This window comes from Gorilla gorilla, chromosome 7 (assembly GCF_029281585.2).
Source record: "Gorilla gorilla gorilla isolate KB3781 chromosome 7, NHGRI_mGorGor1-v2.1_pri, whole genome shotgun sequence".
Classification (NCBI taxonomy): domain Eukaryota; kingdom Metazoa; phylum Chordata; class Mammalia; order Primates; family Hominidae; genus Gorilla; species Gorilla gorilla.
In genome coordinates, this window is record NC_073231.2 from 99,636,169 (window position 1) to 99,650,404 (window position 14,236).

A 14,236-nucleotide genomic window follows, 5' to 3' on the forward strand; every position below is an offset into this window, starting at 1 on the left:
TGTTTATAGGAGACAGAATCTTCCTTGGCTGTTTTATGGAGACCAGTTAGGATTAGCACCTCAAGTGCTCAGTTCTACCTCTCTTCCTACAAATTTCAGTTTTAAAGGAGAAAACCAGGTAAAAGTGTCTAATATCATTAGAGGATAACTACATTTTGATTTATAATTTTAAAAGGTAATAAAGTTACAATTCTTGCCTTTTTAGGTTGTTGGTACAAACTCAGTTACTAAACTAAATATAAATGTCAACAACTTATAAGAACTAAATAGTATAGAGTTTAGCTGTCTTACTGAATATGTGGATACTTCTGGATTATGTGGTTATGGCAAGAAGTTGTACTTGTAGGGTTGGGAAGAGCAGTTTTCATCACCAAATGCAAAAAATCTCTGTCCTGTTTTTCCACACCTTAAAGAAGTGCTTCCAAAGATTGATTGGGGCTCTGTGACATTGCTCAGCACTTCACAGGGCCAAATTCCTACCTGTAACTTTTTGACCTTCCAGAATGAGGAGATACTATTCTCCCACACTGCCTCCTATTTAACAGGTTCGAAAGGAGGCTATCTGTCACTAGTGCTGCCTCTCAATTCTAGAATAGTAATTTTCATGCAAAAAACCAGTCCAATTCTTTCAGGTCTATTTAGTCATAGAAATAGATTAATTGAGCCTCAAAATAAAGATAATTGAATGTAATTTTTCAACAAAAAAGATCAGTCAACAATGAAAATTTCTTTATAGGATATTGTATTACTTTCAGAGTATTTGACCTGATTTTGCTCTTGTTTTCTTTAATCAGAATACAAAACTGAAGTTTGTTGCTGCTTCCTATGATATAAGAGGAAATTTTCTCAAGTGGCAAACTTTAGAAGGAGGTGTTTTACAGGTAAGCATGATTCTAGTCAAAGAATTAATAACGTGCATTATTTTTGCCTGAGACAAAGCCAAGAGGAAAAGATTAGATTATTGTATGAATAAAGCATCAGTTACATACTGCAGTTGATTTTTTTTCTGATGCTTTAAATTAGAATTTCTTAAGTTTTTTGTTTGTTTGTTTTTGTTTTTTTCTTTTTTCTTTTTTTTTGAGATGGAGTCTCGCTTTCTTAACCAGGCTGGAGTGCAGTGGCGCGATCTCAGCTCACTACAAGCTCCGCCTCCCAGGTTCACGCCATTCTCCTGCCTCAGCTGGGAGCTGGAACTACAGGCGACTGCCACCACGTCCGGCTAATTTTTATGTACTTTTAGTAGAGACGGGGTTTCACCATGTTAGCCAGGATGGTCTTGATCTCCTGACCTCGTGATCCGCCCTTCTTGGCCTCCCAAAGTGCTGGGATTGCAGGCATGAGCCACCATGCCTGGCTAAGTTTTATTTCTTTAAAGTTATGACTTTCATTTATAACAGATGTTCCCTTAACTTTTCATATCCTTGATACATTAAATAAGTATTATGTAGAGCATATATCCATGTTCGGGTTTGAGAACTCTTGAGTATAAGAATAGAAAACATTTGTGAGAGATATTTATCTGTTGTATTATTTTGCTGTAGCTTTGTCCAGACACAGAGACAAGGCTAGATGCTGCTTATTCATTTGGAACAACCTACCAACAAAATGTAAGTTTGAACGATATTAGTCTATATTTTAGCTTTATTTTTCAAAATATCATATCGGCAGTGATTGGAATAATACTTAAATTTTTGAGATTGGAAATTTTTTTTTTCTTGGTTTTTTTTTTTTTTTTTTTTTTTGAGATGGAGTTTTGCTCTTGTTGCCCAGGCTGGAGTGCAGTGGTGCAATCTCAGTTCACCACAACCTCCGCCTCCCAGGTTCAAGTGATTCTCCTGCCTCAGCCTCCGAGTAGCTGGAATTACAGACATGTGCCACCACGCCCAGCTAATTTTTTGTATTTTTAGTAAAGACAGGGTTTCTCCATGTTGATCAGGCTGATCTTGAACTCCCCACCTCAGATAATCTGCCCTTCTCAGCCTCCCAAAGTGCTGAGATTACAGGCATGAGCCACCGTGCCTGGCCGGGAATGTTTTTAATAGTGATGAATAATTTCACTATTTAATATAATTTTTTATTACCTGGGTACGTAAAAGCTTAATTTAAGTGGCATAAACAGAGCACCTTGTTATCTATAGAGTTTTTTGTTTTTTGAGACAGAGTCTTGCTCTGTTGCCCAGGCTGGAGTGCAGTGGTGCAATCTCGGCTCACTGCAATCTCTGCCTCCTGGGTTCAAGCAATTCTCGTGCCTCAACCACCTGAGTAGCTGGGACAACAGGCATGTACCACCACACCCAGCTAATTCTTGTGTTTTGCATAGAGATGGGGTTTTGCCGTGTTGACCAGGCTTGTCTCAAACTCCTGACCTCAACTGATCCACCAGCCTTGGCCTCCCAAAGTGCTGGGATTACAGGTGTGAGCCACCTCATCCGGCCTAGAGTCTTAAACATCATATAATATTACATCTTCATAATAAATTGTTTATCTGCTTCTAGGCTTATAGGTCTTAAAAAGTAATGCTTACTTCTGAGCATTTTGAAATAAAGTAAAAATACTACTTTTTTAAAATGACTAATAAAAAGTTACTCCCTTCTTCTACCCCCTCATAACAAATAAAAATAATTCCTTCATCTTCTTCCATTCTTTTCTTTCTCCTTCCTTCTCTGACTTTCCTTACTTGGATACCTATTTTGAAATTACATTATCTTACTAAGGAATATTATGAGCCATTCAATACTTGAAAAACATGCATGTATTAGTCCATTCTCACACTGCTAATAAAAACACATCCGAGACTGGGTAATTTACAAAGGAAATAGGTTTAATTGACTCACAGTTCACCATGGCTGAGGAGGCCTCAGGAAACTTACAATCATGGTGGAAGGGAAGCAAACATGTCCTTTTTCACATGGTGACAGGAAGAGAAGTACTGAGCAAAAGGGGGAAAAGCCCCTCATAAAACCATCAGATCTCATGAGAACTCACTCACTATCATGAGAACAGCATGAGGGTAACTGCCCCTATGATTCAATTACCTCCCTCCGGGTCCTTCCCATGACACATGGGGATTATGGGAACTACAGTCCAAGATGAGATTTGGGTGGGGACACAGCCAAACCATATCAATTCATTAGTCTGTAAAAGTACATCTTGATAAAGTTCCATGCACAACCATAGAACAAAACCATAACAAAAAATACCATTATGGAAAGTAGATTGGAAGAATCTACTAACAGTGGTTACCTCTGGATAGTGGGGTTAGAAATTATTTTTTTCTTTTTTATAATTTCCAAATTTTCTACCATGAACATGAATTTACTTCTTTTGTCAGAAATGATTTACACGTTGTTGCTGTTGTTGTTAAAATAAATGTTATTGTGCTTCTAACATAGGCCAGAAAGATCAACACTTATGTAATGCCTATCTCTGTGTGCTCAGCATTTTATCGTTATTATCCCATTTGATTCATAAAATAACTATATGAGATACATAGTATCTGTGCTTCACAGATGAGGAAATTATGCCATGTAATTAGGTAATTTACTCAAAGACTTGTGTCACATAAACTGTGGAGCCAATGTTCCATCATCAGGTTTAAAAAGCATTTTTATTTCATTGAACCTGGCTAACTCTCAAGTCCTTCATAGCCTAGTGGGCAAAACAGTTATATAGACAAAGAATTGCAAAGAATGTGATAAGTGTCATTCTATAGGTATGTACAAGGTACTGATTCCTGGGGAAGTATAGAAAGGCTTCACAAAGTAAGTGATACCTGGATTTGTATAATGAATATGAGTTTTCCAGAAGAACACAGTGGGGAAGGAAATATCAGACAGAAATCACATTTGTAATGACAGAGAGACATACAGTAGTATGGCATATTTAGAAACTACAAGTAGATTAGTATGAATGGACCACCATAGACTGATAGGGAGTAATGAGAGATAAGCCTGGCTTGGTTAATGGAAGCCAGATCGTAGACATCATTGTACAGCAGGAGAAAAAATTGGGAATTTATCCCGTAGGACAGTAGTTTTAAACCTTTTCACTGATGTACCCTTAATATTGAGAATGAAGGTATACCTCCTTCATCTGAGTTGAAGCTCAAGAAGTTCTCAAAATTCTCAAAGCAGTTCTTTACTGTTAGTGTTTTTGGTCCTTATAAAATAATCATAGTATTCATGTTTTGGAAGACAAATGAAAATGCATATAAACAAGGTAGTATAAAGATATTTTGCAAAACTAGAAAAACACTCTGAAGATAATAAATATGCTTGCTAATTTTCAATTGTGATCTTTTATTTTATTTTATTTTTTACTTTTTAGTACTTTAAGTTGCTGTTTTATGTGCTTTTATTTTTAATTTTACTTTTCAGTGTGAGATTCCTATCTCTAAGATCTTAATTGACTTTCCCACTCCTATATTTTATGATGTGTACCTTGAATATACTGATGAAAATCAACATCAATATATTTTGGCTGTGCCTGTGTTAAACCTAAATCTTCAACATAATAAGATATTTGTGAACCAAGGTAAGACATCCATACATACCACTCTTTTCCCTGAGCAGAAATCAATAAATAAGTTAACCTACATGATAATTTAATAAACCACTGATTATAAGAAAGGTCATGAATTCTCTCTTATATGGTTCTATACAGTGTGCCAAAAAATGAAACAATAAATTGCTGGTGGACTTAGAAACTGTTGCTAATTTTATTGCCAGACATATTGTTAAGAAATTATACTGTTGCTGAGGGTATATCCTGAGAAACATTAGTAGAACCGTAAATTGGGGCTTTTTCGTCAAGCTGTCGCAAATATGCTTTTTTGGACAAATTAGTTTCTTTTGTTGTTATTCATGTTATAAAATTCTGCTTTTTCAGGTAATTTGCAGGGGAAAGCCTTCCAAATTTATGAAAAGTTCAATCAGAAGACATTCAAGTCCAAGGCACGGTGGCTCACGCCTATTATCGCAGCACTTTGGGAGGCCAAGACGAGAGAATTGCTTGAGCCTAGAAATTGAAGACCAACCTAGGCAACATAATTAGAACTGGTTGCTACAAAAAAAAATTTAGCTTGGTGTGATGGTGCACCCTTATAGTCCCAGCTACTCTGGAGGCTGAGGTGGGAGGATCACTTGAGCCCAGGAGGTTGAGGATGCATGCAGTGAGCCATGATCATGCTATTGCACTATAGCCTGGTCAACAGAGTGAGACCCTGTCTAAAAAAAACAAAAGAAGACATTCACATGAGTTAGAGAAGGCCATTGTCAGGTGTTTCTTATACTAGTAGCTTTTTGCAGCCATCTTATCTAAAGCAATAATTTTATGTTTTAAATTTGTGCAGTAAACTTTTTTCTTTTTATAATAAAAGACAGCAACTCTGGAAAGTGGCTTCTAACTCGGCGCATTTTCTTAGTGGATGCAGTAAGTGGACGAGAAAATGACTTAGGAACTCAGCCAAGAGTAATTCGAGTTGCTACTCAAATATCACTGAGGTAAACAAATGTCTAATGATATTATTTATGGGAAAATATCATAATGGAAGTGTTTGCCAGTCATTAGTAGATGAAAACAATAAGGACAACTGAATTGGAACAGTTGGTCGGGTTATTTTAGGTGTATGTGTAGATTGGCATAGACCAGTAAAAGTGAATAGCCAAGGGGGAAACTATAACAGAAGAGTGTGAGGAGTTAGGTCAAAATGCACATTATAGGTCCCACTCTACCTGCTGAATTAGAATGGGTTGCGAATAGCTAAGTAAATACCAGTGAGGCTGAAATTGGTGTTTCAGAAAGAGCTTGCCAGATGATTGTTAATATTTAGGACTCCCCTGTCCTAATTTCTTTCAGTGGCTTTTGTTCTAGGTTTACCCAGATTAATTTTCAACACCTCCCTCTTCCTAGGATAATCTCATTATGATCCTACGTTAGGATAGTACCGCACCACTTAAATTTCTCTTTCTTTTCCAGTGTGAGATCTCTAAAATCTTAGTGACTTTCCCACTATAATATTTTATGATGTGTACCTTGAATACACTGATGAAAATCAACACCATCATCTCAGTAGTTTGGTACTTTGAAGTACTTCAATATACTTATTTTTCAGTTATTTCATTTTGATTCTCATAATCTTATAAACAGTGCAGAAACTTTGTTATTTATCATGCTGAAATCCAAATGTACTGTCTTTTCAGCATTTCTTCAGTCTGCTAATATGGTGTTCCTAGTAAAAATGAAAATGCACCTAGTCAGACTTGATGTGTTCTTGATGAAACCATGCTGGCCCCTAGTGATTGGCACTTTCCTTTTTGAATTCACAAACTGTGCAGTACTAATGCATCGAATTTGGCAAAATGAACCTCACTTTGTGCCATAACCATATTACAGCTGACACTTTTTTTTTTAATTTAAAAATTTATTTATTTGTTTATCTTGAGACGGGGTCTTGCTATGTTGCCCAGACTGGTCTTGAACTCCTGGGCTCAAGCAGTCTTCCCACCTTGGCCTCCCAAAGTGCTGGGATTACAGGCATGAGCCACTGCACCTGGCTTGACACATATTATTTTGTTAAGAATTCATCTTTCTCTTTTGAAAATCAAGACCTTATCTGCCTTTCTTTAGGCTTCATGTAGCACTGTACTTTTGATTATTCCTCAAAGATAGTTTATAGTGCTTCAGTGATTTCATTTGTAAACTTCACAGGACTTGGATTGAGCTTCTAATTTATCTCAGATGGTACATTTTTGGTTTGCTTTTTCTTTAATCTTACACCATCAGATGGTATATTTTAATGTTCAAGTCTTGATCACTGAAGATAGCTTTTGTTGTCATCATTAGTTTATGTGTAACCTTCCTTAGTCCTTGTTAACTACTTGGTTCTGAGATCATCAGACAATTCATATTAAATTCAAAAGAAATGGTAAGTTAAATGTCTGTTTAAAGGCCCGGATATACTGATTACTATAAATGTATTTTCTTTTAAATAGCATCCACCTTGTACCCAACACAATAAATGGAAACATCTACCCTCCCTTAATCACCATTGCCTACAGTGACATTGATATCAAAGATGCCAACAGCCAGTCTGTGAAGGTGAGTTCCTGACTTATCAGTGCCCTTGTATGTATAAATAGAGTATAATACTGATTCAGTTTACATTTTGGTCAAAAGACAGTCTTTTTTTTTTTTTAAGTTCTAAATAAACCTTTCTCTACATATAGTCAAGTCTTAATTATTTTTTACTAATAATGGTAAGAGGTGAGTTCTTATGGATCCTGAGTATAAAAAAGTAAGAATGGATTATGGTTTTCAGTAGAAGCCTCACCAGCAGTTGAGTATCCTTGTTAGGGATCCTGGGATATGCTGAGATGTTCAATGTCTGCTCCTGTTCTTTTTGGCCACCTTGCTTTTGTTAAGATTTTGTGGGTCACGCACAGTGGCTCATGCCTGTAATCCCAGTACTTTGGGAGGCTAAGGCGGGCAGATCATGAAGCCAGGAATTCGAGACCAGCCTGACCACCATGGTGAAACCCCGTCTTTACTAAAAATACAAAAATTAGCCAGGCGTGGTGGCGCACATCTGTAATCCCAGCTACTCAGGAGGCTGAGGCAGGAGGATCACTTGAACCTGGGAGGCGAAGGTGTAATGAGCCGAGATCGCGCCACTGCACTCCAGCCTGGGCGAAAGAGCAAGACTCCATCTCAAAATAAATAAATAAATAAATAAAGATTTTGTGTCTTTGCCCAATTAAGCCGGGAACTCAGACTTTACAGTGGGCATATGTGTGCTCACCAATCTATGGCCCACTTAATAGAGACATACTTCAACAGGCAGAAAGAGATGATGATTATCAGCTTTATAACTAGTATTGCTAACATGAACTAGAGGATGTAGTTTGGACCTGCAGCCAAATAGGTTTCCCACTACTTCACCAACTAAATTAAACTTAACTACAGGACAGAAGGCCTCTCCTGCCTGGGAGGGCCTACGTATGGAAGCGAGACCTCTTAGGCTGCACTGCAGAGAATGAGCCTAAAGAAGGTTGAGCCACACATGCTCAGTTCCTCTTCTCAACTTCTCCAGTCAGATAAAGCATCCCTGCTTTGAGGAGGGGTAAATGAGAGAGGGATAGAGGTAAAAAAAACAGAGGTAATTCTTCTGTACTTTTTCCTCCTAGAGATTAAGTGGCTATTCTCTTCTTTCTCTAAAAACATGAGAAGTAGAGCATAAGCATTTCTTACCTCCAAACTCTGTAAGAGCTTTGAATTTCTACTATTTTACTTCTGTATTTTAATATTCTAGTTCCTTCAGCCAGTGCTTTTGGCCTCTCTGTTGTGCTTGTACTTGTACTTGACTGCTATTGGATTCAAACTTTAATTAAGCAAAAATACACATGTAGTATAACTTTTAAAGACTTTCCATCCTCATTTGTATTACCTAATCCAATGCTAAAATTAGTTTCCATTGACTGAGCTTGTATACACTGTAATGAGAGGAGAAGAAAATCCAAAACATGCTTGGTAACAACAAAAGACTGCCTGGTTTAAAACTTCCTGGAGTGATATTATGGGTAATCAAGAATATATTTATTTTCAGCTTGACCAACATAGTGAAACCCTGTCTCTACTAAAAATACAAAATTAGCCAGGCATGGTGGTGCTTGCCTGTAATCCCAGCTGCTTGGGAAGCTGAGGCAGGAGAATCACTTGAACCCAAGAGGCGGAGGTTGCAGTGAGCTGAGAGCACGCCATTGCACTCCAGCCTGGGCAAAGAGTGAAACTCTGTCTCAAAAAAATATATATATATATATTTTTTTTTTTTTAATGTAAAACACTTCTGAGTTTTTTCTTTAAATATTATTCTTGTCCAAAATAATTCTAAACTAAGCCTTGATAAATTGAAAAATAACAAATAGAAAAAAGTTAAGTCAGCTGGTCATAGTGGCTCATGCCTGTAATCCCAGCACTGTGGGAGGCTGAGGCAGGCAGATCAGTTGAGGTCAGGAGTTAGAGACCAGCCTGGCCAACATGGTGAAACCCTGTCTGCTAAAAATACAACAACAAAAAAAATTATCTGGGCATGGTGGCGGGTACCTGTAATCCCAGCTACTTGGGAGGCTGAGGCAGGAGAATCGCTTGAACCTGGGATGTAGAGATGGCAGTAAACCAAGATTGCACCACTGCACACCAGAGTGAGACTCTGTCTCAAAAGAAAAAAAAAAAAGTTAAGTCATGAAACTACATTGATGAAGTCCACCTCAAATTATTCTAATTATAAAATATACAATTCTTTCATCATTTCTTAATTTCTCATGGCAGCTGTTGCAAAATTTTACATCAGTTGTAAACATCCAGCTATGTCTCTGCTCTTTATCTGGTCTTGAGCAGATCAGGACCATCTAATATGAATTCCTTAAGATTTCCTCTTTAATATTTCAGAATCTCTGTTTCATTGTCCTTCCCATTTCTTGTTCCTGTTTCTAAGAAAGAAGGTCCCTTCCTCTCTTCCTAAACTAATCTTCTATCTAAACTCATTTACAGTACCTTTTCCAATATCCTGTTCCATCCCTAATGTCTTATTCAGCCAAGTCTCTCTGCAAGTCCCTTTCCTTTGCTTATAAAAACTCTCAGATTGCCTTATCTTAAAAACAAACTAAAACAACCAACTAAACAAACAAACATTTTACTCAGTTCTGCCAGCTGCCCAGCTTGCTATTGTAGCTCTTCTTCATTTCCCAACCATTTATTCATTCATCATTTGCAGTCTGGCTCTTGCCATTTACTTCTTTGAAAACCTCTTTCATGAAAGTCAGCAATGATTTCCACATATAGTGGCTTTCTTTCCTTGACATTTATACAACATTTGACACTGTACTCAACCTCCTCCTCCTTCTTGAAACTCTCTATTCTGTGACCATGGTAAGACTTAGGTATCTTCCTCTCCTACCCCTCACAGTCCTCTTCTCTGACCCTTTACTAGGTTCTTCTTTCTCTTGTCTCTTAATGTAGTGGTATCTTTAAGATTTTGTTCAGACCTTTGATTAATCTGCGGTTTAGCAACTGGTGGTTTACCCAATTGCTAAATTCCTGATGCACAAGTTTAGTCAAATTCCTCAGTTACAGAAGTCTATCAGAAAATGAAATATGATTAGTTTGTGCATGAATTTAACTTATCTCCTAATGAGCCCCTTTTTTAATGTGTGTGAAAGGATACTTAAAGCAGCACAAGTAATTCTCAAAAGCATATCTATTTACGTGTAAGTTAAAGGTCAACTCTAGTAATATTGATAGTTAAAAACTATACTGTTTATGTACAAATGTATTTGTACATATGTATATTTATAACAAATGTATTTGTTACAGCTACAAATGTATTTTTATAACAAAAGTAAGTTTGTATCATACAATTTCAGTATAGCTAATTTGTTTTGTTTTAAATATCAGGTTTCTTTCTCAGTCACATATGAAATGGATCATGGAGAAGCACATGTCCAGACAGATGTAAGTTTATTTTAATCTTTTAAAATATATACAGTGTATTTTATAATTAAATAATTTCAGATGTGCAAGAAAGTTGCTAAAACAAATTTGCCAGCTATTCTTTCCCCAGACTCCCCTAATGTTAGCATACAAAACCTTAGTACAATGATCATAATCTGGAAATTAATATTGATGTAGTCCTATTAACTAAACTACATACTATTTGAATTTCACTATTGAATTTTTTTCTGTTTCAGGACCCAATCTAGGGTCACATATTGCTTTTAGCTATCATATCTCGTTAGTGTTTTACAATGTGTGACAGATTCTTAGTCTTTCTTTGTCTTTCATGACCCTAACACTTCTGAAGAGTACTGGTCCATTATTTTGGCCCTCAATTTGGGTTTGTCTGGTATTTTCCCATGATCAAATTGAGTTCATATAGTTTTGGCAAAGATGCCACCAAAGTGATGCTATAATAATAAATAAAAATAAGTATCTCATGGGGGAGATTCTTTGAAATTATGCAAACATCCTGCTTCTTATTCTTCTTATTCTCCCCCTCTCATTTTTTTTTTGAGACGGAGTTTTGCACTTGTTGCCCAGGCTGGAGTGCAATGGCACGATCTCAGCTCACCGCAACCTCTGCCTCCCAGGTTCAAGCGATTCTCCTGTCTCAGCCTCCTGAGTATCTGGGATTACAGGCATGTGTCACCACACCCAGCTAATTTTTGTATTTTTAGTAGAGATGGGGTTTCTCCATGTTGGTCAGGCTGGTCTCGAATTCCCAACCTCAGGTGATCCACCTGCCTCAGCCTCCCAAAGTGCTGGGAATACAGGGGTGAGCCACCATGCCCAGCCGGCCCTCTAATTTTATTTTATTTTATTTTAAATGGAGTCTCACTCTGTCGCCCAGTCTGGAGTGCAGTGGCGCTATCTCGGCCCACTGCAACCTTCACCCAGCTGGTTTAAGCAATTCCCCTGCCTCAGCCTCCCTAGTAGCTGGGATTACAGGTACACACCACCACACCCAGCTAATTTTTTAATATTTTTAGTAGAGACAGGGTTTCACCATATTGGCCAAACTGGTCTCGAACTCCTGACCTCAGGCAATCCGCCCGTCTCGGCCTCCCAAAATGCTGGGATTACAGGCGTGAGCCACGGTGCCCGGCCCTCTAATTTTATTAAATAGCATCCATTGATGATTTTGCCTGCAGAAAGTTTCACTGTGATATTTGCCTGATGGTGATTTTCTGTTTCCCTAATTACTTTTTTATTTATTAATTTGGAACTTTACTATAAGGAGAAACTCTCCCTTTGCTCACATTATTTATTCAATTATTTATTTTTAAATCAGTGTGAACTCATATTTATTTTATTCTAGTAATTATAATATATTATTATTTGTTTTCTTGTTCAAATTGTCCCAGATTTGGCCATTACAAGTTCCTCCAACTTGACTCCTGTGTCCGTTCTTTTTTTTTTTTTGAGATGGAGTCTCGCTCTGTCGCCCAGGCTGGAGTGCAGTGGCGCGATCTTGGTGGCTCACTGCAAGCTCCGCTCCCAGATTCATGCCATTCTCCTGCCTCAGCCTCCCCAGTAGCTGGGACTACAGGCACCCACCACCATGCCCAGCTAATTTTTTGTATTTTTAGTAGAGACGGGTTTCACCGTGTTAGCCAGGATGGTCTTGATCTCCTGACCTCATGATCCGCCCGCCTCGGCCTCCCAAAGTGCTGGGATTACAGGCGTGAGCCACTGTGCCCGGCTGACTCCTGTGTCCTTTCAACATTTCCCACCCCTCCATTTTTTTGAGCACTTCCTTACTTTCTGTTCACAGTGTTTTGGAACACCGATGACAGAAATTACATAAATTCTCAATTGTTCTTTTGTTTTTTAGATTGCTTTGGGTGTATTGGGTGGGCTAGCTGTTTTAGCATCTCTTTTGAAGACAGCAGGATGGAAGAGGCGCATTGGGAGTCCCATGATTGATTTACAGGTATAATCTCAGGAGTTTTTTAAGAATATTTTTAATCTTTTGACCATTCTGGATCCTTCTCATAAGACACAGCTAGAGGATAAGTAAAAAAGTTGCATTGAATTTTTCTGGGATATGTAATTAGGATAAGTATTGCTGGGTCATATGGTATATGCGTACCTCATTTTCTTCCCACCATACTGTATGCCAGTCTATATTCCCACCAGCAATGCTCTTCTTATTTCTGCACATACTTGGCAACACTTGATATTTTTCCAACCTTTTCATTTTTTGCCACCCTCATGGCATATAGTAGTATGTCATTGTTGATTTCATTTTCATTTCTCTGTACTCTTCATATACATTTTAATCATTTGGGTTTCTCCTTCTGTGAACTGCCTGTTTATATCCCTTGCCCATTTCTCTATTATGTTTCCAGTTTTTATTGTTTATTTGAAGAATTTTTTTTGTATTTTCTTTTTTTATTTCATTGAATTATTATTTTTTTTTAATTTTATTTTTTTTTTATTGATCATTCTTGGGTGTTTCTCGCAGAGGGGGATTTGGCAGGGTCATAGGACAGTAGTGGAGGGAAGGTCAGCAGACAAACAAGTGAACAAAGGTCTCTGGTTTTCCTAGGCAGAGTGTTTGTGTCCCTGGGTACTTGAGATTAGGGAGTGGTGATGACTCTTAAGGAGCATGCTGCCTTCAAGCATCTGTTTAACAAAGCACATCTTGCACCGCCCTTAATCCATTTAACCCTGAGTGGACACAGCACATGTTTCAGAGAGCACAGGGTTGGGGGTAAGGTCATAGATCAACAGGATCCCAAGGCAGAAGAATTTTTCTTAGTACAGAACAAAATGAAAAGTCTCCCATGTCTACTTCTTTCTACACAGACACAGCAACCTTCCGATTTCTCAATCTTTTCCCCACCTTGCCCCCTTTTCTATTCCACAAAACCGCCATTGTCATCATGGCCTGTTCTCAATGAGCTGTTGGGTACACCTCCTAGACGGGGTGGTGGCCAGGCAGAGGGGCTCCTCACTTCCCAGTGGGGGCAGCCGGGCAGAGGCGCCCTCACCTCCCGGACGGGGCGGCTGGCTGGGCAGGGGGCTGACCCCCCCACCTCCCTCCCGGACAGGGCGGCTGGCCGGGCGGGGGGCTGACCCCCCCACCTCCCTCCCGGACGGGGCGGCTGGCCGGGCGGGGGGGCTGACTCCCCCACCTCCCTCCCGGACGGGGTGGCTGGCCTGGTGGGGGCTGACCCCCACCTCCCTCCCGGACGGGGTGGCTGCGGGGCGGAGACACTCCTCACTTCCCAGATGAGGTGGCAGCTGGGCGGAGGGGCTCCTCACTTCTCAGACGGGGCGGTTGCCAGGCAGAGGGTCTCCTCACTTCTCAGACGGGGCGGCTGGGCAGAGACGCTCCTCACCTCCCAGACGGGGTCGCGGCCGGGCAGTGGCGCTCCCCACATCTCAGACGATGGGCGGCCGGGCAGAGACGCTCCTCACTTCCTAGATGGGATGGCGGCCGCGCTCCTCACTTCCCAGGTGGGATGGCGGCCGGGCAGAGACGCTCCTCACTTTCCAGACTGGGCAGCCAGGCAGAGGGGCTCCTCACATCCCAGACGATGGGCGGCCAGGCAGAGACGCTCCTCACTTCCCAGACGGGGTGGCAGCCGGGCAGAGGCTGCAATCTCCACACTTTGGGGGGCCAAGGCAGGCGGCTAGGAGGTGGAGGTTGTAGCAAGCCAAGATCACACCACTGCAC

At 39.7% G+C, this 14,236-nt stretch overlaps 1 protein-coding gene across 8 annotated transcripts in view; it reads left to right on the forward strand.

Moving 5' to 3' along the window:
• The window catches only part of TMEM67 (transmembrane protein 67), a 65,742-nt gene that overhangs the window by 25,967 nt on the left and 25,539 nt on the right, over positions 1-14,236 (forward strand). For 5 of the 8 annotated variants that reach the window (XR_008668035.2, XR_008668034.2, XM_019032936.4 and 2 more), the window contains 8 exons: positions 10-118; positions 795-881; positions 1,542-1,607; positions 4,377-4,533; positions 5,378-5,501; positions 6,993-7,098; positions 10,450-10,506; positions 12,386-12,484. Coding sequence is in view for 4 of the 8 variants with exons in the window: in XM_019032936.4 (XP_018888481.2) it covers positions 10-118; positions 795-881; positions 1,542-1,607; positions 4,377-4,533; positions 5,378-5,501; positions 6,993-7,098; positions 10,450-10,506; positions 12,386-12,484 (805 nt within the window). In the remaining 4 variants the exon portion in view is untranslated. The remainder of the gene's footprint in view (positions 1-9; positions 119-794; positions 882-1,541; positions 1,608-4,376; positions 4,534-5,377; positions 5,502-6,992; positions 7,099-10,449; positions 10,507-12,385; positions 12,485-14,236) is intronic. The other 3 variants (XR_008668037.2, XR_008668036.2, XM_055349389.2) reach the window with 1 other exon arrangement.